This window comes from Dunckerocampus dactyliophorus, chromosome 11 (genome assembly GCF_027744805.1).
Source record: "Dunckerocampus dactyliophorus isolate RoL2022-P2 chromosome 11, RoL_Ddac_1.1, whole genome shotgun sequence".
In the NCBI taxonomy this organism is placed as follows: Eukaryota; Metazoa; Chordata; class Actinopteri; order Syngnathiformes; family Syngnathidae; genus Dunckerocampus; species Dunckerocampus dactyliophorus.
The window spans coordinates 1,502,670-1,528,422 of record NC_072829.1 but is presented as its reverse complement, the minus strand read 5'-3'; the positions used below and the strand labels follow the sequence as shown (position 1 = coordinate 1,528,422).

At 41.6% G+C, this 25,753-nt stretch overlaps 2 protein-coding genes across 3 annotated transcripts; one reads left to right on the top strand and one right to left on the bottom strand.

Annotated features, from left to right (window-relative positions):
• The first annotated feature begins 185 nt into the window (after nt 1-185).
• Nucleotides 186-18,565, top strand: kcnk4a (potassium channel, subfamily K, member 4a). Of its 2 annotated transcripts, XM_054791210.1 has the most exons (6): nt 186-318; nt 632-744; nt 3,204-3,390; nt 3,514-3,650; nt 5,789-18,188; nt 18,290-18,565. In XM_054791210.1, exons 2-5 carry the CDS (start codon nt 673-675, stop codon nt 6,797-6,799), a joined length of 1,407 nt encoding a protein of 468 aa, XP_054647185.1. In that variant the 5' UTR covers nt 186-318; nt 632-672; the 3' UTR covers nt 6,800-18,188; nt 18,290-18,565. The 2 variants fall into 2 exon arrangements, with proteins under 2 accessions (XP_054647185.1, XP_054647184.1); XM_054791209.1 differs by lacking the exon at nt 186-318 and having other exon boundaries at nt 482-744.
• On the bottom strand, nt 11,617-25,656 carry tgfb5 (transforming growth factor, beta 5). Its single transcript, XM_054791211.1, has 7 exons — nt 24,364-25,656; nt 21,962-22,125; nt 18,245-18,377; nt 18,048-18,158; nt 14,607-14,787; nt 14,217-14,370; nt 11,617-13,056 (listed from the first exon to the last, which is right to left on the bottom strand). The coding sequence occupies exons 1-7, from the start codon at nt 24,716-24,718 to the stop codon at nt 12,898-12,900; spliced, it is 1,257 nt and encodes a 418-aa protein (XP_054647186.1). The 5' UTR covers nt 24,719-25,656; the 3' UTR covers nt 11,617-12,897.
• Nucleotides 25,657-25,753: the final 97 nt, after the last annotated feature.

Below are 25,753 nucleotides of genomic sequence, written 5' to 3'. Positions count from 1 at the left end.
GGCCTGGAGGTCAGCAACCTCTCTACCAACTTCACCACCCGATGGGATGTAGCCTCGACTTTCTTCTTCTGCGGTGCCATCATTACCACCATAGGTAAACCTGGAAAATCCTACCAATTTTTCCCAGATATGTCAATATCTAACCTCTCTCCCTCAGGCTTTGGTAACCTGTCTCCTCGGACGTGGTACGGCCAGCTGTTCTGCGTGTGCTACGCCCTGGTGGGCATCCCCATGTTTGGCATCCTGCTGGCTGGAGTGGGCGACCACATGGGCACCGTGCTGCGCAAGGCCGTGGCCAAGATTGAGACCCTCTTCCTGGTGAGAATGGTCTGTCCCTGCCCAGGAACCAATCGTCAGTGTAGTGATCCCAGTGGGTGGAGCAGTGCTATGCATACTAGTACAGTAATCCCTCGCGATATCACGGTTCGAATATCGCTCCCTCACTATATCGTGCTTTTCCAAATCATTAATGAATAAATGATGGCTTTTTCATGGTTGACTATGGCCTATTCTTAGTCCAAAAAGATTGAAAGACTTGTAGTACTGTGGTCACTAGGCATCAGTAATGTTATGAGACTTGACGTTAATTCCGTTACCTTTCACACTGCATGGACACTGGCTACTGAGCCAGCAGAGCCCAGCCGACATGCCATGCCATGAGACGGACATGCCATGGCTGAGACGGACATGCCATGGCAGAGATCGAGTGGAAAAAAGGTTCTGCCCTCATTCTGTGTGGAAGTGGTAAGTTTTTGTCTCCTTTGCCCTCCTTCCCCACTCCGTTTGAAACACTTTCATAAGCATAGAATTAAGTACATTGGAGAGACTAAATAGCTATCTCGCTAGCTTGCGATGCTAGTGAACGCCGTCTTTTTTTTGTGTCCCTGCAGCGATCCTGTAGCCTGAGTAATGTGGTGTAGACAAAGAATAATAGGAGTGTAAAAGTGACTATGAGGTGTTATTTCATGTCTACAGGGCTCTAATAATGTTAAAAACCGTATTTAGAAAGTTCTAAACCAGTTTTCTATGCTCTAACTATGAACGAGATAAACGAGGGATTACTGTTTCTTGGAGTCCTGTAGACATGAAGTAACACCACTATAGTCACCTTGGCGCTCCTATTCTTCTTTGTTTACACTACATTGTAAGTGTAGTAGTAGGCTATGGGATCACTGCAGGCGTAACCCGCTTGTTTCAGCCAGCCCGGCGCTGGGCTCCAACAGGACCTTCGGAATGGGAGTTGATAGCACTGACCGCTGGGCCAGGAGTTTTATTTACATCTTACATTTACTTATTTACTCTTGTTCTGTCTGCTATATTGGGCAATAAGAGTGGTAATACGCAAGGAAGTACGTTGTCCACAAAAAAACAAGACACTGCTAACGTGTGAGTCTTTGTTGTCTTATTTATGTCTATTATGTCTATATGTCTCATTTTCTCTTATTATATCTAGTATATTGAGTAATACAAATGAAAAGGTGACCATAGGGGTGTTGTTTCATATCTTCAGGGCTCTAATAATGTTTAAAAAAAAACGTATTTATAAGATTGTAAACAGGTTTTCTCTGCCATAACTATGAAAATATTCTATTTGTTAATATTGAATCCTACCTTGCGGAAATTCACTTATCGCGGTCGGGTGTGCCATACACGAGGGATTACTGTATAGCAGCAAAGCCACTAGTCACTTTGGCAGCAAAGATCCCTCCTGTTCCGTCTTCTTATTCTCTAGAAGACCAGGGGCCTTACTTATAAAGCTTGCGTACGCACAAAACGGGGCTGTTTTCCACGCCAAGTACAGTTCCTATAAAAACACAACTTGACGTGAGAGTATGCGCACCGCTACGCCATTTTTGTAGTTTGTGTACACACTTTCTGACATGGCAAAAAGGCAACGCACATTTGAAGAGGTGAAGTGAAATCATATGTTAGAAATAAACATGCAGTGGAAGCCAATCAAGATTGATCCGTCATTGCATGAAAACATCACGCCGTGATCGACTTAAAACGTTGGTGGCAAGTGTCGTTATTTGGCATGACTCTGGTGGACATCATTCGTCATTGATCATAAACACCAGTGCGCACCGGCGTACAGCATCCCCTCTAAAAGATGCTTGAAAAACAATACTTCATCCTTTTATTTTATAATCATGATAATATGATGTGTGGGAGTAGTATTCATTATAACAAACGTCAGTTAAATAAAATAGACACAGAGCTAATATGTCCTTAGTGCTCCGTTTATCGCCTTATTTTTTTGGACGATGTATCAAAAAAATGAGACACGTCATCAATAGCAACATTTATTTACCATAGCCTTTATTTGTTGGCGTTTTCTTTTGTTGTGCTTTGAAATAACACACAACAGTAGTTACTCATAAAATAATTCTAATATTCGTAATACTTTGATGGTGTTAATGTCATCATTAAGTTCAATATTTTGAAAATACCCGTCTGGAATTACAGCAATGAATTCATTCCCGTTTTGAGTCATTGCGTCCACCTTTAAATGTTTTGCTAAGCTTATGTTCATTTAAAATGTGGTGTCAATTAGAAAAAATATAGAAACAAAAATGTAGCTCACTAAAAATGGAAACGTGTGCCTTGATGTCCGACCACTTTTTTTTTTTTTTTCCTAGTTCTACCACGGTGCTCCCCGTCCCACTGACGCGGTTGACAGCGGACTCGCTCATCTTGATCTTCTTCGTAATGCCACTGCTGTGTGCTGCAAATGTGATGTTGTTACGGGCCTCCGGCTCTCCACCTAAGATATGGACGTCGCATTCATGAGCCGCTTTGCGTTGACCGTTTATGGCGAATTGAAGGCGTGGCGAGGTCGTGACGTGACGTGAGCGTCCGTTTTTTTTTTTTTTTCAGGTCAGAATATTTTTGTCCGTACGCACATTTTGGACTAAGTCAGATTTCCACGCACAGTTTTATAGGTGAGGCCCAGGTGCGTTGTAATGGGCAACGTATGAGTGAGGGCAGACGGGCGAGCCGCCACCAAGTGTTTGTGACGAGTGAGCAAAAACTCACATGACAAAAGTCATGCACTGACTTTTGACCCTGACCCCTTTTATCCCAATGATCTCAAGTTTCAATCCAAATCAACAGCTTGCTAGCTTCCTAGGCTGCACATACACAAACTCATTGTTGGCTTGTGTTTGCTGCTATGTTTGTGTGTGCGTGTGCGTGTGTGTTAGAAACGCAAAGTGCGACCCACCACCGTGCGAGTGATCTCCGCCGTCCTCTCCATCCTCATCGGGTGCCTCATCTTCCTCGCCGTGCCCACTGTTGTCTTCCAGAAATCTGAGGACTGGTCCTTTCTGGAGTCGCTGTACTTTGTGGTCATCACGCTCACCACGGTGGGCTTTGGAGACTACGTACCAGGTGTTTGCACGCTACCTGTGCATGCATTTATCTGAAAGGAATGTGTTGCCTATTTAAAGGTAAAAAGTCATAAAACCCTGCTGTCACATTTGTGTGTGTGTGTGTGTGTGTGTGTGTGTCCAGATGGGAGTCATGCGGGCGGGTTCTTCTTCAAACCTCTGGTGTGGTTATGGATCATGTTTGGTTTGGCCTACTTTGCCTCCATCCTCACCATGATTGGCAACTGGCTGCGTGTGCTGTCCAAGAAGACCCGTGCTGAGGTGAGACACACCCACTCACAGCCTCACTGATATCAGTATGTAGGCTTTAGCTTCTCATCCAAACCATCCACTGCACTACCGGGGAACCTGGTAGGAACCCACTCATACTCTGAACATAAACTCAAATCTTGCAAGATGAAATATTTTAAATCAAGGTCAGAAATACTTCTTTTATATCTAACAAGACTTGTTTTCCTTAAATCTTCCAATCCTAGCCATTTACAAAATGTAACCCCTTTAGTAGCGGCCATTTTAGATGACTTTCAAGGCACACAGAACATTGTGTTGTACGGTTATATAAACATGGAACCTACCAAAAGAAACATTAGACTCCTGTCTTTTCTTTTCTCTGTTCTTTAGTAACCAGCAGTAGAACATAGGTAAGTTTCAGGAAAATATCAGTTCCCCACTAAAAAAGGGAGCTTTTTGTGAAAAAACACATTTCAAGCATAACTTTGACTTTGACACAAAAATGTATTGCTTTTGTGACAGCTCAAAAATCTCAACAACTATACCAACATAAAACAAAAAGGGGTTGTTGTCCATCAAAATAACAATTTTTTTTTTTACAAATATAACACCAACTATTTGCAATTTTCACATTTGGAACTGAACTGTGTGTGCATGTGCATATGCATGTGTTAAAATGTTCCTACAATGCATAACCTTCTGCACGCTACACTCATCCACGCTCTCTCACTTCCTCCTCGCTGTCGAGTGTGTATTTGCATGCAAAAGATCCACGCCGAGCTCTTATCAAATGCACTTCTGCCACCTTGTGGCTGTTTATATGGCTTCAAACTGCATGAAAGGTGGCATATTTACTGTGTAGTTGCATCATCACCTCCTTTTGCCTCTTGCGGAAAAACATAAAAGACGTATAAATAGGTCTTTGGGATCGGGCGTTTGGGTTTATAAAAAACTATAAATACGTCTTTGGTATTGAATGACTTAATTGGCACTTTTTATGTTGGTAGCAAGGCAAATTTTCTTGTTCAATGGGCACATTATTTTGTTCATTTCAGTGTACCGTAAATTCTGGTGTGTAAGCCGCACCCACTCACTGTGTCATCTTACTAAGAACACTTTACTAACACTAATTCATCACACAGCAACTTAACGCTCCTAAGGTATACCTCAGAAATATACAAACATGTACCAGTACGACTTCAAAATACATTTTTAAAAAAACATTTTAAAATTTTCCCATAAGGCACTGTGTCTGAGCAACGCAGAAAAAAGGAGCGCTTGATTTGCTCATCTGCACAGTACGGGTAATCTTGGATGAACTAGGTTGAACCTTTTCTCCTCATGTTACACTTTTTTGCTTGCCACTGTATTCCTTTTTATTTACATAACTACTTCAACAAACCATTTTATTGTATTATTATGTTTTTATTCTGCTAATGTTTTGAATTTCACATGATAAAATTATAACTTTTACCAAGCCTAATTTTCTTTTTTTTTCCTTTGTTTTGTTTGTTTGTCATAATATTCAGCTTTTTTTGAGTCCTACATTTGCATTTTTTTGTCTTTAATATTTCAACTTTATGCTATTTCTCTCTTCCTATTTTGTCAAAATTACTTAAATTTTTTCCATTTTTGCTGGGGTTTTTTTTTAGCTTTCTTGTTTAACGGTATTTTGAATGTGCAGAGGGCCGATAAAAAGACAGTCGTGGGCCGTAAACGGCCTCCGGGCGGCAGTTTGGGCACCCCTGACGTAAGGTAAACATATTGGGCAAACGCAGTGAGAAAATATGTCCTCAGTCACAAAAAATATCTATTTTTTTCTTATATTTCCGTTTTTGCAGCGAAGCAATGAAGGCATAATGAAGCGTGCTGCTTGGCTGCAACCAGCGGAGGCGCTGTTGAGTTATTCTCAACTAGTTTGCTGTTTAAAAGAAGAGCATGGCATCAGTGATGCTGTGTGTGTCATGGCCTTTACTGTTTGAGTGATGATAGTCGCTTCTGCATGCAAACCAATTCATTTTGTCTTAGAAATACTTGTGCACAAACACGTGTTGAAAAAGCGGCGGTGTGGTGGTGTCATACATACTAAAGTGGTGAAATGTACCAAATGAGTAAATACTGGAAGTTTGTGCTGTCCTGGTTGACGGCGTTGATGTTTGTGGTGTCAGATGGAGGAGTTGCGGGCCCACGCCACAGACTGGACCCAGCACATGTCCAAGGACTTCCGCATCCCCAACCCCCTGGAGTTCAACGACCCCTTCCTGCTGCAACGCCGGCGCTGGAAGCGAAGCGAGCGCCGTCGCATCCGCCGCGGTGCACAGGGCACGTTGGGATACTGGGTCAGAGCGGGGTCCGAGAACGGACACCTTCCCAACCACTGGGCCGGCCTCTCCGGCTCCATGAGCCGCCTGGAGGTGCTCGGCTCCTCCCTGGAGAGGAAGATGATGTCCACACCTCGGCTGAGGGTCGTCAATGCTGGAGTCGGAGGCGGCGGGACCATTCCGAGAGCGAAGCCCGCCGAGCCCTCTGCTGCTTTGCGGCAGCAGGTGGGGAGGCGGTCCTTACCTCACCTGCTGATGCGCTCCTTCTCCATGCCTGTCGCTCACTCAGCCTCCGAGCTGGACTCTCCAGAAGCGGCCATGCAGGAAGGCTCCCTCTCAGGATCAGAGTCGCCTTTTGACTCCAGGTCTGACATCTCCTCTGCATCTTCATCTTTCTCGGTTCTCCGGAGGTTCCGGGCCTACCGTGCAGCGTGTGGCGTTGAAGGTGGAGGAGTCTCATCGCAAGACAAACTAAAGGAAGAAAGTAAACGTTCACCCTCCCCACTCGCTCCTCTTCCTCCTTACTCTCCCAACATAGCCGCCGCCGCCGCCGACCCTTCAGCGGCCTGTCAGCTGCTGGACTTCTTCGGGGAGAACTTGGCGTACATTGACGAGTCCTCGGACGCGCTGAGCGAGCACGCCCGGCCAGCGGCCGGCGAGGACAGGAAAAGGCGACCACGTAAGACCAAGAAGAGAAGCGTGAGGAGGCACCTGACGCACAAGTGGAGCCCCCTTCAGGTGAGGAGGCCCAGCAGCGACACGCAGCCTCCCTCCGACCCGCCTACGCCGCCTCCTGACTCGTCTCTGTCAGACCTGACTCGCTCAGAGAACCACACAGACTCGCTTCCCACACTCTGACAGCCTGCAGGGACAATTTATTCTTATTTTTTACAACGTGTGAATGCTTGAAAACGCACCGTTTCATGGTTTGCATGTTTGCCTCACGGTCAGGAGATCCTGGCTCCCATCTCTGTTGGAACATTTCGCACATCTCAATAACACGCACGGTGGCTTCAGGCGGGCCAGGTGGACCCTGCCTCAGCTGGGATAGGCTCCAGCTCACCCGTGACCCTGATGAGGACAAGCGGTTTAGAAAATGAATGTATGGATCATCACGTCATCCAGGGGTGTCCAAAGTGCAGCCCGGGGGCCATTTGTTAAATATGATTTAACAAGGACGTGAAACCAAAAAACTGCAAAAATGGAAAAAAACAATAGTAATTTTACAAGAATAAAGTGAAAATATAAGAGAAAAAAGTTGTAATTTTACAAGAATGTAATATTATGAGGGAAAATAACATCATTTTAGTTACTTCAAGTTGAAATATTAAAGAGAGACATTTTTTTGTTGTAATATTGCGAAAAACAAACAAAACTAAAAGTTGTAATTTTTGGAAAATATGGTTGCGGAAAAAGGTAATAATAAAGTTAGGAGAATAAAGTCATAATTACAAGAAGAAAGTTGAAACATTTGGAAAATTAAAACAGAAAAAATGAAAAAAAAACTAACAGTAATTTTATAAGAATAAAGTTTAAAAGAGTAAAAAGTTGTAATCTAATGAGAAAAAGAGAAAAAGAATGTTGTAATATTATGAGAGAAAATAACATCATTTTATTGCATGAAGAGGAAATATTAAAGAAAGACCAACAAACGAATAAAGCAGGAAAACGTATTCATGTTATGAGAAAAATGGAAAATATTAAGAGAAAATAGTATTTTAATGAGAAAAAAAGAGAGAAAAGAAGGAAAAATGTTGCATAGATTTGAAATATTAAAGAAAAAATGTTATTTTTTAAAAGGTCTTAATATTATAACTTTTGTTTTGTTTGATTTTTTTAAGTCGTAATATGAGAAACAAACAAAACAACGTCAAATTGTAATTTTTGGAAAATTAGGTTGAGGAAAAAGTTCCAATATTGTGGGAATAAAGTCAAAATATTATGAAAAGTCACAAAGATTATCAAGAAGAAAGTCAAAGAAAGAAAGCAAAACGGGGGGAAAAAGAGCAAAGAGTGAAGTTGATGCCATTAATGGGCTTTTTCACCTGCACTTTTTTCTTGAAACATGGTACTTGTTAGCATTTCATAGCATATCATAGCACATGTGTGTTTACCAAATATCCAAGTGGCAAAGTTCCTCCTTTCATTTTTCACTATGTGACCCTCGCCGGAAAAGGTTTGGACATCCCTGATGTTGTCGTCTTTTGGGTTTACTGTTGCCATGGTGATTGAGTTACAGTCTTGCATCCTTTATTTAAAAGTGTCATTTAAACAGTGCCAAAAACTCGTTACATTTTGTGAAAGGCCAAATAACGCATTCAAAAACGATTATGATATGTATCATAAGAATAAATAGTCTTCTCTAGCGCATGACAAACCCCACCGTCGGTGAAAGTATGCCCCCTTGTGGTTATGAGCAGGATAGCAGCTGACCGCAATCGAAATGGGCGATTTATTTATACAAAAAATATATATGACTGTTTACACGACAATGGTATAACAAATACTAACCTCAACGTTTACGTTTTTAAGAAGGTTTTGTGTGTGTGTGTGTGTGTGTGTGTGTGTGTGTGTGTGTGTGTGTGTGTGTGTGTTTGTGCGCGCGCGCTTTGTCAGCTAGTTCCGTGTCCAGTGTGGGCGTGCGCGAGCCTACGACGTCACATCCAAAGCAAAGATGGCGGCCCTCGGTGGCAATTTTAACATTTTTAAAACTTTTTAAGACTTTTTAAACGCACACATTCGATGAAAAGGGTATTCAAATGACGATTTCTCAGGACAAGCGTTTGTCGTGGATGAGAGTAGTGGTTAAAGCAACGTGATATCGCCACCTGCTGGCTTGGCATGCCTATTTCAGCGTTTTGTTGCAAGGGAGCGTTTCATTTCATGAAAAAAATCCACTACTATAAATAATTTAAAAAAAAAATAGTTTTATGTTTTTTATAAGTATGTAATTTATGGATATTATTTTTTATCACGTGGGCTTTAAATGCACTGCACAATAACATGGATGTGCATGATTGAAGGAGTGTAATATGAAATGAAAGCATCTCTCCAGATGACTATTTTAAGCAGGAAAAAGGTCAGTTTAGTCAGACATTTTGTGCTTGCTGCAGACGTGCTGACCTCTGCAAGTCCTCATTGAACCCAACATGTGGGTGCATGCGGTCTCCACCGAAGCCTCTTGCTTACTCAGGAGGCCCGGGAACGCAACAGGAGGACCATTATGGCCGCGCTCCCTCCACCAGGGTCAAAATAAGCCACACTCACGTTCAAGCTGCCGCGTATTTTATCATTTGTTGACAGCGGCCTGGAAAAGGAAGAAAGTCACACGGGCTGAAAAGCTTTTGACAAGTTGATTCATGCGTTTAAAAAAGAAACACGCTACCATATTTTTGTTTTGTTGTAATGTCAGCAGTAAAAATGTGTGAAGGATTGTTCCGCTTGCAGATTACAAGTTTGAAGAAATATATGACTTTTTAGGGCATAAATAGGTCTTATTTTATGAGCTGTAATAAAGTTCTGTCTTGACTTCTGCGCCAGGACGCCCTCAAGTGTTTAAAAAGAGAACTTGCGTGGCTTTGGCATCTTTTCTTTCAGCTTGAAGGCCACACAATAGCCCGTCTCTTTTCCTCCTCCTCCTCGCTGCTGCTTGTATAACTTTTTACTTTGTCTTTATGGATGTCAATGCCTCGCCTTGCGTCCACGTCCAGAGCGCACGTCCCTCCCAAGGCCAACGGCAGCCAGCATGAGACGCTCTGCAGTGGGATAAGTACAGGTTGGATATAGCAAGAGGTAGTTAAGTGGAAAAGACAAACAGATGCTGGGCCCAGTTTACTCAGGGAGGGAGGAGGTGGGGGGACGGGACCTCACCGCACGCTCAATGCAAGCACCCCCCTCCCAACACACACACACACACACACAAAGTGAGGCTGTGGCTTAAAAAAAAGAAAGAAATGTCTTTAAGCTATTTTAATTGCACAAGTAGCTTGGATGAAACCTTAAATCCAACCAAAGTGGTCTCCAAATTGGAGATAAGCGGCCTTTGGTAAACTGAACATGCGTATAAGGCTTTTATTGTCATACTAACATTTTTTAAGTGTTGTATTTTATGTGCGACACAGTAAAATGTGCAAATAAGGATGTCAATCCACATGAAAAAATGAGTATGGCTCTAAATTTTGTCATTGCTGCGGTGGTTTTATTTATTTGTTAAAAAAAAAAAAAACGATGGACCCTGAGTTAGCATCATTAATTGGTTCCAGAAGGTCCGACTCTAAACGCTAATTCAATCAATTTTTCCCGTAAGAAAGAACGTAAATCCATTTTATCCGTTCCACAAAGCCAAAAATGTTAACAAAAAACACGTGTTTATAGTTTTGCATGCATAAAACAATCCCAAAATGCATATAAATGATAAATGAAAGGTAACCAAACGAACATTTAAGGTGACTTACGTCATTGTCGATGCGAGTGTTCCCGAAGACACGATGTGGCAGTTATTTCTTGAATTCAACATTGTTTCTCACCTCAATAAACCACAATGATAAAGTTGAATAAAGTTTCAGGTGCCAGCGTTTTGATAAAGGTGACAAGCAGCATTGAATTCAAGAATTAAGTCATGGCAAAACAGGAAAATGGCGTCCGTGTGGTGTCTCGCTGCCACGTCCTGTCTTTGTGAATACTCTCGCCTTCAGTGAAGTTAAAAAGTAACCTTAAATGTTCATTCACTCCACATTGGTATACATTTAGGATTGTTTTATGAATGTAAAACCATAAAAAGGGTGTTTTGTGTTGACATCATAGACGAGTGACATAGCTGACTTCCGGTTCTGTTTGCCATTGTGTTAGCAAGCTATGCTAACAAGGACGTTTGTGATATTAAAAAAAAAAAAAAAAAACCTTACGAACACAGTTGGACTCATCGTATTGTACGCTAATCAGAAAATGTACACAAACAGAGGCATTATTTTGAGGTACATTTTCATGCTAAATGGGGCAGATGCTAACCGAGGTGCCACTGTACAGTCTTTTTTTTTAAATCCAGTTTTAAGATACTAAATATAGATACATCCAGCTTTTCATTGGACTACAATAATATGTATGTCCAGCCCTCCCTCTTTATATTGCAGTTTTTTAAAAAATGTATTGAAAATGTAAAAAAAATTAGCTCTTTTGTGGTCTATTATTAGTCCAAACATAAGGAAATACAAGTGATATGTAGTATTGTGGTCACTAGGTGGCGGTAATGACACTAAACATTGAGACATTAGCTTACATAACATTACCTTAACACTGCTTAAATTCAGCCATGGCATGTACCACATGATCCATCCATCCATTTTCTATACCGCTTCTCCGGGGGTACACCCTGGACTGGTCGCCAGCCAATCGCAGGGCACATATAGACAAACAACCATTCACACCTATGGACAATTTAGGAGTGAAAAAAAGTTCTCCTCCCAACCTGTGTGGAAGTGGTAGGTTTTTGGCTTCTTAAGTTTAGAAGAAATAAATTAAAGGTTAACTGGTTAGCTCGCTAGCTAGCAGCCGTCTCGAGTACCTGCATCATGATGCAAACAATGAATAATAGGAGTGTAACGGTGACTATAGGGTTGTTATTTCATGTCTACAGGGCTCTAATAATGTTAAAAACTGTATTTATGAAGTCATAAACAGGTTTTCAATATTCCATTTATTAACAGTGAATCCTATATTGACATTCATTTATCACGGTTGGGTGTAGGACTAGTTTGTGCCATAAACGAGGGACGACTGTATTCTAAACTGTATTTTGATCTTAAATGTTATTACAATCCTAATTTGTTAGACTTGGATTTTGTTATTTTAGTTTTATTAAATAAGGAAAGGCAAGTTTGTAGGTTGAATGTGGTCCATAGTTTTATTAATTATTAGTTTATTTTCACTGTAAAAACAATCAAAGATCCTCTCTATGCCAGGAGACCGCTGCTGTTTTTAAGGACCTACTGTGAAAACACTACTCCAAGATCCTTTATTTAACAGTGTGAACTTTGCCTCCAAATAAAACACGAACCAAAGATCCTCTAAATGACAGGAGTGCTCTGCTGTTTCACAATCAGTGATGACTTGAATAATGTCAGTAATAAGTGAACAATGTGATATTTCGGTTGCTTGGAAAAAAAACCCAACCTTGCTCCTTTATGTAATTTTTGTTGAAGGCGTATTTTTAGCGGTGAGGTTGAGCGAAGCGGATATGTCTCTTTAATGGACAGCAGTGTTTCCTGTTGCATAACTTTACTAAACGCTGCTTGACCACCACTTCATACTTCCATGACTGGACGCTGCAGCAAACATCGGGAGTCGCATCACGCATGACCTCACCACACACGCATGCACACGCACACACACACACACACGCGCACACACACACAGAGGGAGAGAAACCACTGGCATACCAGCGTCTATATTTAAAAACGAACCCTGTGGATGTTTTTCTTTTATTTCCAGCATTTAGACTTTTTCTCCAGCGTTTTGCCAGAAGAGAAGAAAACGATGAGTGGACACTTTGACGAGATAATGAATTAAAGAAACCAAAAGAGGACATCATTGGGATGAGACAAATTGAGTCCGATCATGCATCCCCACGCCTCTCCTCCCGCCACAAATGCCAGAAGGAGGAGGAGGAGACACGTTTTTAAATGGAAGCCTTTGGTGAGCGGCCCGGCCCGGCCCGGTGTCTGGAAACCTTTCACATCCTGTTTACGCCGGGCGGGCAGACTTTGGGGACCACAGGGAGCTGGCAGTGTGGAACACAAGCTCCTCTTTCTTCATGTCACCAACAGTCCAAGGCAAACATCACGTAACGCAGCGCACACAATGTGTGAATGATACAAGTCCCGCAGAGGTTCGACTATGTCGACTTATTTACAGCATCCAACGGCAAACAGGAAGTGGAGCGAGAGAGGAAGTCCTCCCCGTCAGCGACACTTGCAGGATTTCACCACCATGTTGGAGAGCTGCTCCACGCGGGGGGAGCGCCCGATGAAGTACATGATGGTGAGGGGCTCCAGGTCCTGGGGGACGCAGCAGGGCGAGGCCGAGGCTTCGGGGTTGAGTTTGTTGTACAGCGGCAGGATCTGACACAAAAAAGAAAAGAGCACTTTGGTGTTTTTATGTCAGCTTGACCGAAATCCTTTTTTTATTCCTCCTCCTGAGGTCTTTCAAGTGTGATTCTTGCTTATTTTAGCACACTGACAGCTGTTGGTCATAGTTTGACCTTCTCTTGGCTTCTTTGGGGACAAAGTTGACTGGGTTACACTGTAGAGTAGTCAGTGTACAGCTTGTATAGCTACCTGAAAGTGACTCAACACACACTGTTGTCTAACGCAGGCGCGTCCAAAGCCTTTTCCAACAAAGGCCACAAAGCGAAAAATGAAAGGATGCAACTTTGCCACTTTGATATTTTGTAAAGCAACACATGTACAGTGTTTACCCCCCGTTCCTGATTTCTTTTTTTCGCATTATTGTCACACTTAAATGTCTCAGATCATCAAACAAACTTAAATATTCGTCAATGACAACACAACTCAACATTGAATGCAGTTTTTAAATGAAACTTTTTATCATTAAGGGAGAAAACAATCCAAAGCTACGTGGCCCTGTGTGAAAACATGATTGCCCCCCCGTTAAAACATAACTTAACTGAGATGAATTGAGATCTATCAGTGTGGAAAAGGTTATAAAGCCATTTCTAAAGCTTTGGGACTCCAGCCAACCACAGTGAGAGCCATTATCCACAAATAGCCAAAACATGGACCAGTGGTGAACCTTCCCAGGAGGGGCCGGCCAAGCATGAATTGTGCTGAAGGAGAATGTTGGTGACCTCAAGCTGAAAGCAACTTAGGTTCTGCAGCAGGACAATGATCCAAACCACACCAGCAAGTCCACCTCTGAATGGCTGAAGACTTTGGAGTGGTCTAGTCCAAGTCCTGACCTGAATCCTATTGAGATGCTGTGGCATGACCTTAAAAAGGAAAAGCCTCCAATGTGGCTGAATGACAACAATTCTGCTAAATTCCTCCCCAGCGCTGGAAGAGACTCATTGCAAGTTATCAGTTGTTGCTGCTAAGGGGGGCCCAACCACATATTAGCTTTAGGGGGCGATCACCTTTTCACACATGGCCATGTAGCTTTGGATTTTTCTCCCTTAATAATAAAAAGATTCATTTAAAAAGTGCATAAAGTGCAAAAAAAAGCAACGTGATCTACACTTGGTGGTGTGTAGAGGGAAGCCCACCATGTTGTAGTGGTTGTTGGCGCTCCAGAGGTAAGGACAGTTGCCGGCACAGAAGTTGGCCTTGTAGCCTTTGGGCTCATGGATCCACTTCCAGTTGAGGTCCCGTCTGAAGTCGATGTAGAGCGAGCGCAGGCAGCAGCCCGATTCTGAGCCGCTGACAAAGGAGAAGGCGAGGGGACATTCGAGTGGTGGGAAGATGACAAGTGAACGTTTAATGACAATGTGAGTCCCCCCCCCCCACTGTGTGAGCGAGACTAAATAAAACACACAGCAGTCTAAACACTGGCACACTATTGTTAGCCTTGCCGCACAATAATAGCCTGAAAACCGCTTCCACCGTGGGACAAGTAGTGAGGATGTGATTACATAAGCGAGTATGTGGCATCCTACCGGGAGCAGGTGGCAGCGTCGGTGGCCGCCGCCCTCTTCTTGCGGTTCCTCTTGGCCGGGTTGTCCACTCTGTCACTGGGCAGCAGGGTGAGGATGAGGTGCGGCGTCTTGGTGCTGAAATCTGCCTGACCTTTGACCTGGCTTTGCATTTTGATGTGGCGAAGCTGCTCGTCGTCCACGCCTGAGGAAGCCGTGACAAACATCCTTGGGTGTGCTGTCTTGGCTCTGCTGTCGGCACACGGCTAGCCTGACACACGCTTCCGTGTATTTCATCTGTTCACATCACGTCTCTTAAACGTGTCAAATATTTCAGGTCATGGCCCCCTGCCAGGCTAACAACACCCCTCATCATCCTGTCATTTCGCTTAGCAGTGTGCTAGCACGCTAACTGGCCCGCGAGAGTGCTTAGCGACACAACGTTCAATCTATTTGAAATGTTTATTCTCACATGGCTTCACCAGTCAGCCAGTGGGGGAGGGCTACAAAAAACAAGCCCCTGGCTTGTCTTACAGCAGAATCAAACATTGGTATTGCTTGTTGACATAAAAGTGGAAAAAAGAAAACATTTTGCTTGAGTGTAAATTTGGACCAAAGAGCCGTAATTTGGGGGCGTTGAGCTCAACAGTCACAGTGTGCTGGGGAACAGCATGGCTGTTATTTAACACCACGGTGCCGCGTGACGGCCGCACTTCTTGCTGTGCAACCGCAGCAAACACGTTTCATAGCCTCAAGTGGATTTACACTTTGCCTTTGCTTTTCCCCCCATTTTTCCTGTTTTTTTATTAATTTTTTTCAATTTTCTCAATTTTATTTTCACTTCATTCCCATAATATTTGGACTGATACAGCTTTTTCGCAAACCTAATTTCCCCAAAATTACAACTTTATTTTGTTTTGTTGGTTTCTCAATGTTGAAAAGTGTATTTTTCATTGTAATATTTCAATATATCTCTGTGCATCCAAAGTGACATTATTTTTCCTCATAATATGACAACTTTATTCTTATAAAATTGCATTTTCTCTTTAGACGACAACTTTTTTTTCTCATAATATTTTTACCTTATTCTCGTAAAATTATAGCTGTTTTTTTTCACATTTCGGTTGTTTTTTTTCCGTAATTTTGACTTTATTCCCATAATCTTTTGACTTAATTATCCAAATATTATACATTTTTCGACAAGCTAATTTTTTTAAACTGTTTTTTTTGTCTCTCAGAATATTACGATTTTTTTTTTAAATAAGGTCTTTTTTCTTTAATATTTCAATGTTATGCTACTAAAATGTTATTTTTTCTCATATTACATTATTTTTATTTTACTTTTTTCTTGTAATTTTTCCATTTTTGCTGCTGTTTTTTTTTTTTTTTTTTGGAGTTTTCTTGTTAAATTATATTTTTAGAAAAGACCAAAAAATACACAGCCGTGGGCTGCAAATGGCCCCCGGGCCACACGTTGGACACCACTGATCTAACGCAATCAATATTAAAATATCTTTAACAATCCATTTAAGAATATCTTCATTGTTGCAGTGGTAATGTGTGTATTTTGCTCCAATTTATGTTGAATAAGGTAACAAAATGTAATATAATAATACTCATATTGTGCCCTCCACTGTAATAATACTCTTTTTCCCTTAGTACATAATAATAATACTATATATAGTACATATATGTGTGTATGTGTGTGTATAAGTACACTGTATAATGAAAATGCTAACATTACCTGTTATAATACATGTACAGTATGCAACAGGTTCCCCTGCTGCCTAGAGGGCGCCAACCTTCAAATGTGCTAAAAGCATTATATCCCGCCCGCTTCCCGCTTTGAACACGCCCTCTTCCTGCTTTGAGTACATAAGGCACGCCCCACGTAACACATGCACGTTTGTTGTCAGCTAATGATGGCAATTTGGCAAAGTTTAGCTACACATGTTAGCTTTAAATGAATGTATAGCCTTTCATAACAACAACATGAATGTTAATGTTTGATCGCCTCTCTGAGACTTGCTTTTGTTTGTGTGTGTGCATGTGTGCGTGCGTGTGCGTGTGTGCGTACGCGCCTGGCGTTCTTACATTTGTTGGTTGCATCCAGTCTCTTTAGCCTACAGTATCTCAACTCAAGTATCAATATTTGCGTAAATAAAAATGATAAGAAATACACGATGTCAAATGTGTAGTCTTCAACTTTGCGAATTTCGCGGCATCACTCATCACGGTTTTCCAAAATATATGAATTATTAAATCATCTCTGTTTCGTGGTTGACTGCAGCCTATTATTAGTCGAAAGGTTTGCATATTTCATCCATTTTGACATATTCTTGGCATTTTCAAGCATGAAAATGGCTAAGTGAAGAAAATTACAAATGTAAGGCATTCAGAAGATACATTCAAAGATGTGATATGTCCTATCCTACACTGGCCACTAGGTGTCAGTAATGTTACATTGATGAGACAATCGCCACTGCAGAAAAAACAAGGAACTCAATCACAGGTGTCAAACTCAAAGCCCGAGGGCCAGATTCTTACCGTCATATTATTTTATGGCGCCCGCGAAATCTTGGGAGTAATGCACATGGAAAAGACACTTTTTAAAAATGTGCTTTTTCATAATTGTATTATTTGTATTACTTATTATGTATTTTTCAATTGTTTTAGATGACAAAATATTTAAGAATATAATTTTGAAAAATCCAAAAGACATCTTTCTTGCTAAATGTCATCGTTCTGTCAATTTTGAACTGCACGCAATCCGACTTTTCATTTTTATTTGATTTGAAACCTCATTTGAAATGAATGATACAATAGTTGGATACTAAATTTCTGCTTGGCACCTTGACTTCTGATTTCTGATTGTAAGTAAGTCAATAAATCATATTGTTATATATGTATATCAATTATACATTTATATGGTTTCACAGTTTCAGGCAGCCCTCGGAGTGCAACCATAATTGCAATGTGGCCGACAGTGAAAATGAATTTGAGGCCCCTGGTCTATATTATGTTACACTGATGTCTAATATGGCTTCATTTCTGTTCATATGTCTACTATATTGGGTAACAGGAGCCTAAAGCTCACTATAGGGGTGTTATTTCATGTCTAGAGGTCTCTAATAATGTTAAAAAGCGTATTTAGAAGGTTGTACACAGGTTTTCTATGCTGTAACTACAAATATATTCCATTTATAAAGAAAGAATCCTACTTGGCGAAAGTTCACTTATCACAGTCTGGTCTGCAATCAATTAACCACAATAAACGAGGGACGACTGGATTATTTTCAAAAACAGACTATACAAATAAAGGCCGCCTCTCCACTAAATGCCTGGTACTCACTGAAGTTGAGTAAATAAACACCAGCCGCCACTATGTGATGAAATATGGTAATTACTGCATACTCGCATGACTTTATACACGTGCACAATAGAAAGAAAAGAACTTGAACAAACCCGAAAAGAGAGCCTCCAGTTCCTCGCTCTTGTTAGGAACGATGTTGTTGGTGGCGGGGACGAAGGTGCAGCAAGGACAGTGGACGCCCAGCTTCAAGCCCAGATTATTCTCTGCCAGGACGCGAGAGGGAGAGTCATACGGTATGCATAAGAATATTGCAAAGAGTACATGAATATGAGGATACTGTGATGCCAACCTGGATCTGACACCCAGTCCTTGACAGTTTCTGTGATGTCCACAGAGAGCCAGGACCCCCTCGCCCGCGGCTGGACGGTGCGAGAGTCTATGTAACGCTGAGTGGACGTGCTCTCCTCGTCTGGCTTCAGCAGCTGACATAAACAAAGGCAAAGTGGACACACGTTAAGACAGAAAACCACACCTTCTTTTCACCTTTTTGGCAGGGGTGCACGATAATTATCGTAGCCGATCATTTAGAAAAAACACTCCATTGAGGCAAGATTACCCGTACTGTGCGGGTGAGCAAATCAGGCGCTCCTTTTTTCTCCTGCCTGTGACGTTAACGGCCTGTCGTAGCGTCCCCTGAGCTCACTTGGAAACAAGCATTCATTGTTTCAGAGACATTTTGCATGCTAGCTGTACCAAATGCTCCGCGCTGAGAGGAAAAAACCTTATCAGCCACCTGAAACGCCCAAAAAAAAAGTACAAAAGGTTTGCCAGAGACCTTCGTGGTGTCACACCGGCTGCTCGGGGCGTGTGCCCGAATACAGTGCACCTTGCTGGGCCACAGCAGGTGGCTCCTCCCCCTCTATGGTAGTGATGTGGTAGTAGTAATGTCATCATATTTCATTAGGACAATCATGGGTTATCTGTATCATATCGGCCTTGAGAAGCAGAAAGTTATTGGTATCGGTTGGAAAAAAGATACAGTATGGTGCATCTCTACTTTTATGACTAAGTGCAAAGAGGTTGTCACTTTTCATCTCAGTGAGTATCTGCTGACTAATCATTCATTTGTACACTTGGATGTACAAAAGTTCAGAATGTTAAAATGTTCCTTGTTGATAATAAAGACATGAAACATGTTTCCATCATTTCGTCAACACAAACAAATCAGATGTCAACCATGATGTCCCACAAGTGTACTAAGTGTACTGTTTGTTTATGCGCAGGATTACTGAAAAACGACTTCCTGTGTCCATAAAAGGATGTGGCGTGGTGGGAAGGAAGAAAGGTCCTGGATTGTTTTTCTAGCACTTTTGTCAAGTGTTTGGCCTTGGCAGAGGTCGGCGCTCTCTGCGAGTGCTCGTTTCCACTGCGGCGAAGGAGGCTCATTTATGCATAGCAGCTAAATAACAGTCTAACCGTGTAAGGTCATAAAGTAAAAATAAAAAAGGAGGAGGGGAAGGGAACATAAGGCATGTAAATGAAGGTGACTCACAATCCTGGGATTTCTGTCGGAGGTGTGAAATATTTCCTTGGAGCCACAAAATAATTCTCACAGTCTATCTAGAGATTGTTGACAAATTCTGACAAGCTGAATACCTGATTTTATTATTTTTTTAAAGCTCTATAGAAGCTGACTGCTTATTATTTCATGGCGTGGTTTTGGTGTCAACCTTACACTTTATGGCGGTTCATTAGTTCCAGTGGATTTCCGCAAAGTAGGATTCCTTCTTTATAAATGAAATATTTTCATACTTAGGGTATAGAAAACCTGTTTCCGATATTCTAAATACTTTTTTAACATTATTAGAGCCCTCGAGACATGAACTAGCACACCTATAGTCACCTTTACACAGCTATTACTCAATATAGTAGACTCATGGCCATTTACTGCCCATGGCTGTTTTTTCATTGGCCCTCAGCACTCTAAAAATACATTTAAACAAGAAAAATACAACAGCTAAAATGGAAAAAAGGGCAGTCATTTTACAAGAAGAGCAAAAAATTTGGGGAATTTTGCCCATCATCTACAATCCTTAGTGAGACACGAACACACGTCTTTCTCTGTTCTATGCGTTCTAAAGATATAAAAACAGGTCAAACAGACAGCTAATTAATCCACACCTAACCCGCCTAGAAGGCCCGCTATTAAAGGACCTCCAAGGAGCTCCAACAAGGTTTTCTGGTTTTCTATCCATGCTGTGAGCATGTAGTAACAGGCACATTCATGATAACATGGAATACTTACACTATTTTGCTCATTTTAAGCATTAGGGGAACTTTCTTCATTGATTTCACATAGCAACATAGAAAGGAACGCTACACCTAGCATCAAAAACACTGCAGCAGTGGCAGCAGCTCCAATATGTAGCGTTACCTTTCACTGGTCGTCTGAGGTATTGTGAGCAAGTGTGTGATGAAGCTAGTTGCTAGCCTGCTAGTAGCTGGCCGGTGTGGCGTGGCAAGGTGTCACTACGCCCGTAAAGTAGTTCTTGGGTGTTAGCACCTACAATAACAATGTTGTCGTAGCTTGGATAATATGCAGGTGAAATTATGCAAATGCAGCACTGTTGATGGTTTTAGGAGGCTTTTTCAGACGGCTTTATAGGCGGAATAGGTGCGTCCCATTACTTGTGTTCTTAGCTGTCTCTTTTGTTTATATCTGTTTATATCTTTAGAACACAAAGAAAAGAGAAAGTGTGTGTTCATGTCTGACATAAGGATTGTGGATGATGGGCAAAAATCCAAAAAAGTGCACTTTTCCTTTGAGAGTGAAATCATAATACAGCAAGAAAAAATAGCGGTAAGTTGAAAATTAAAGGAAAAAAAGACCTAATATGAGAAACAAAGAATAATTTGCAATTGTTGCAATATTGGGAAAAAGTTCTATTACAATAATGAAGTCAAAATATTATGAGAATAATGTCATATTACAAAAAATGTACAACAAAAAAGTTGAAATATTTGTAAATGTAAGCAGAACAAGTTCATACTAATAAGACGAAGTTAAGAGATGCAGGCTGTTTTTTCTTTGCAAACGTCTCTGCATGTCGACATGGGTTGGTTTAAAAAATGTAAACGTGGCCCCCGCAGCCTTTCCGTTTTCCATATGCAGCCTTTGGTGGAAAAAGTTTGCACAGCCCTGTAGTAGACATAATAGGAGAAAGTAAGCCATTTAAGATGTAAATAAGACTCGTGCTCATGTGGTGTCACACTAAATGTGTTCCAGCGCTACCAGAGGAGCAGAATGAGAGGCGGACAGGAAGTGATGTCGGAGGTTTGTTTTCACAAGTTTTAGCTTGTCGGGGTTATGGGCCCAACATTATGATCATGATTATGATGTTATTATTATTGTGGCTGATGTGACATCATTTAAATCTGCAATAAAAGCCTGTTGTTCTGCCGATCGAGTCTGGTGCTTGTCTCCGACTATTACTGACACCTAGTGGCCAGTGTTCCGTGAGACAGGCACGAGACTCGTCACTAAGGTTCCCTGGGGAACGCATTTACTGTGACATTGCTCTAGCAGGAGTTTTATTTATAACTTGTGTTATTTACGCTTACTATGTCATTACAATACGTTGATGGCGGAAGTATGCTGGAAGTAGGCTGTCCAAAACAAACAACAAGGAACTGCTACCGTGTGAGTCCATGTTATCTTATTTATGTCTAATATGGCTCTAATAATGTTAAAACACGGATTTAGAAGATCATAAGCAGCTTTTCCATGCCGTAACTATGAAAATATTCCATTTGTTAATCGTGAATCCTACTTCACGGAAATTCACTTATCCCGGTCAAACACGGGACAACTGTATATATCATATTTACATTTTAGTTCATTTAGCCATTTTTATAAAAAAGTACATCAAATTTGCTTAAATATGCATATTGTTGACTAATAATAGGCCGTATTCAACCACGAACCTGCATGATTTATGAATATATTTGTGAAAAACCGTGATAGAGTGAAGCAACGAAATTGGAACGACAATTTGTAATCCCATACCTGATAGATCTCCACTCTTTGCTCGGAGGCCCGGGCCTGCGGGTTGGGGGCTCGGAAGATCCTGAACTCGGCTTTGACCAGGGTGCTGTTTGTCAAATCCACGCTGCTGACGTCAAACAGGACGGTTCGGTAATACGGGTTGAGCGGCAGCGTCTGCACTGCGTCTGCGGAATGAGCACAAGAAGGGTGACTTCCTAAACAACAGTACAATATTGTGTCACACATAATTAGCGGCGGTCTGGCAGGTCTGTAAAACAAATGGAAGGTTTGGATAAAGTAAGTCAATGAGTGCAGCCTCGAGGCATTGTTGCGACGGATTGCAAGGTTACGTAACAAGTGTATCCCATCCTTTGCCAATGTGTGTTTCTTTCATTCATACCCTAACATTTAGTGGCATGTGAATAGTGCTTCCACCATCCACGTCCATGACGTGATGTCTGGAGAAAGCACATGCACAGTCCGCCACTTCCCATCCTAAAGGTCTTTATAGGGAAGAACACACGATGTTTTCACCTTAGCAATACACACAATTCAAACAGATGTTTCCAAATTGTACATTGGAGCACCGACTTATCGTCTTTGCTCTTTTTTGCCCCGTTTTTGCCATTGTTTTTTTCCCCAAATATTTCCACTTTCTTCTTAAATAATCTTTGTAACTTTTCTTTTTAATATTTTGACTTTATTCCCATAATATTATAACTTTTCCCCTAACGTAATCTTCCAAAAATTACAACTTTGTTTTGTTTGTTTCTCATAATTGTACAACTTTCAGAGAATAACACATTTTTTCCTTTAATATTTCAGCTCAATGCTCCTAAAATGACTTTGTCCTCATAATATTACAAGTTCATTGTCATAAAATTGACTTTTTAGCTCTTAATATTTTGACTTCATACTCATGCAATTCGTTTTTCCCCCATTTCTGCTGTCTTTTTTAACTTTCTTCTTGTAATTTTTTTCCTTGTAATTATGACTTTATTCCCATCATATTTTGACTTTATTCTCATGACATTCTAAAAACTTTATTCACAATTCACACACGGCTCTGTTTACGATCAGCCAATGTTTCAGCAGACAAATGTTTCAGACAAACATTACCTCAAATGACTGAAGTATCGAAAGTATCCATATTTTCATTTGAGAATCAATTTCAGGGCATGAAGCACTGATATCGGGGGCATCGATATTTCAGTATCGATTCGCGCATCACTACTAGCTAGGGTGCGACGGAGTATTGGGGCCACATTGGAATAAAAATCTGAGATTCGAGAATAAAGTCGTAAATTTAAGAGAAAAAAGTTGTAATCGATAAAAAAAAGTCGTAATATTACAAGAAAAAAGTTGTACATTTATGAGAATAAAGTTGTAAATTTACATGAAAAAAGTCGGAAATTTACGAGAAAAAAGTTGTACATTTATGAGAAAAAAGTCCTAAATTTCCAAGAAAAAAAGTCGGAATGTTATGACAAAAAAGTTGTAAATTTACGAGAATAAAGTCGTAATATTAGGAGAAAAAAGTTGTACATTTACGAGAAAAAAGTCGTAAATTTTCGATCAAAAAAGTCATAATATTACGAGAAAAAAGTTGTACATTTACGAGAATAAAGTTGTAAATTTACAAGAAAAAAAACATAAATTCACGAGAAAAAAGTCGTAAAAAGTGGTTTTATTTATAACGTGGCAGCAAAACACAGCAGTTGAGCACAAACAGATTAGCATGTCTCACTTCCGCCTTCCTTACCCCGCCCCCTCCACTTGCCCAAGGCCAAAGGTCACATAAGGTCCCCCTTTTCATAGCTGTCTAAGGCAATGTGTGAAATATGACGTGACCAGTTTTTTCTCGTAAATGCAGGACATTATTCTCGTAGTATTACAAGTTTTCTCGTACATTTACGACTTTTTTTCTCGAAATCTCAGATTATATTGATACTCCGTCATAACAGGCATCGCTTGAGACAGCTATGAAAAGGGGGGCCTTATGTGACCTTTGGCCTTGGGCAATGGTAATATTACGACTTTTTTCTTGTAAATGTATGACTTTTTTTCTTGTAAATTTATGACTTCTCCGATTTTTTCCCCCGTGTGGCCCTAATACCCGGTCGTACCGGGGATATCATGTCCATGCCGAAGGAGGTTTTTCCATCAGGAAGCCATGAAAACACAGAACTCCAAAAGGCACCATTTGTCGCTCAAAAGTGAGGCAAACAAGTGAGGGAGATGGTTGATTTTTTTTTCAGGTTTGGCACCCTTAAGGGACACTTGTTGCTGTACATTTAGCTTCATGGTGGCGCTCGCCGAATTCTGCCTAGCAACAAGTGGTTGCAAACGTGAGCAGGAAAACCGACTGTGCATGATATAAATGTGTCGAGAAAACAATCAGTCCACATTATGACAGGACTCACTTGTTTGCGTGGGGGGCAGCATGTCGATCCTCTGCACCTCTTTAGCATAGTAGTCCTCCTCGCTGCTCTCTCGCTCGCACGCAGACTCTCCGATGCGGGCGCGCTCCTTCAGCAGCTCCCGGGTGCTGTTGTAGAGCAACATGACCTCCGGCGGCACCGCGCCGCTCACCGGTACCTCGTCGTCGTCGTCTGGGGGACTCTGGATGCGCAGCTTGCTCAGGATCTGTCCGCGCACCGCCTCGATGCGCCGGGACTTCTGCTCGTCCAGGTTGATGAATTGACAAGTGTTGATGCCCTTGACCAGCGCGACGGACAGTCGGAGGAGGAGCAGCAAGGCGAGGCGAGACAGCCACATTGTCCACGTAGGGATGGATACTTGTCCCTGGTAGTCCAACTGTGGGGAAAAAACCCTCCTGGGGGAAACTTTTTAACTAAAGCCAAAGCGTGCGTCAGAGAGTTTAAGTGGCAAAATCCCAAAAGTAAATTTAAAAGCAGGCTGATATCAGGCTATGCTAAACCACCCACACGCTCGTCAAGTATAACCAACAATTATACACCTCATCAGGAAACCGTCAAAAAGTAGCATTTAGCCCTAAAATGTTGATCACACACGTTTGAAAGAAAATCCAGTGTTAGAAAAGCGAAAGTATCAACTTATACGCGAGTGCTACTGTGTATATCGTTACGCTAGCACCAGCACGCGCGCACTTCTAGAACAATCTTTACAGTTTGTCCAAACAATGAAGTCTTCTATCAGCCTCCATTGTCCATCCTTCTGGAAACAACCACGACCAGCACGCCTCAGCCCATGTCGCAAGTCCGCCAAGGAGAACCCAGACAGATCACATACCGGTGTGGCCAACGGAGCCACATAGCCGAGTCCAAATAAACCTTGAATGTCCCCAAAGAAAGTCCTCCTGTTCCCCCTCTATAGGAGAAGTGTTGATTTATGCTATAAAACCATGACCAGTGCCCCCCTCACATAAACATTTCAATTTAAAAAAGTCTAGATGACCTTATAAGACTGCAAGACGTATGAAAGAAGGTCCTTGTGGTAGCTTTAGAGTGGAATAAGTGGACTCCAGACCTGTTGAGAGATGGAGCTCCATCATCATCGTGAGGAGCTCTGACTGAGCCACGCAGCCGGAGAAGGAGAGCTGGAGGCGGGGCTAGAGGGAAGCAAAGCACGGCGTGTGTGTGTGCGTGGAAGGAGAGGGGGTGTGACTTTGTGGATAAGAGCCATTTCACTCCCTTACCAAAGCGGGCACACATATTTTAATTGACTCTAAAAATAAAGACATAAATAAAAACAACCCTCAAGTGTCCATTTTGTAAATGGAGGCAGAAGTTAAGTGACAGCTAAATACCAGTTAGCTCAGCATTCAAATAA

Coding starts and splice junctions, on each gene's coding strand:
- kcnk4a (XM_054791210.1), top strand. CDS start 673: ATGGCTGAGACGGACATGCCATGGCAGAGATCGAGTGGAAAAAAGGTT. Junction 745..3,203: donor CCTCATTCTGTGTGGAAGTG/GTAAGTTTTTGT, acceptor CGTGTGTGTTAG/AAACGCAAAGTGCGACCCAC. Junction 3,651..5,788: donor CCAAGAAGACCCGTGCTGAG/GTGAGACACACC, acceptor TTGTGGTGTCAG/ATGGAGGAGTTGCGGGCCCA.
- tgfb5 (XM_054791211.1), bottom strand. CDS start 24,718: ATGTGGCTGTCTCGCCTCGCCTTGCTGCTCCTCCTCCGACTGTCCGTC. Junction 18,378..21,961: donor AAAGAGTGGAGATCTATCAG/GTATGGGATTAC, acceptor TGTTTATGTCAG/CTGCTGAAGCCAGACGAGGA. Junction 14,371..14,606: donor GACGCTGCCACCTGCTCCCG/GTAGGATGCCAC, acceptor CTCCTTTGTCAG/CGGCTCAGAATCGGGCTGCT.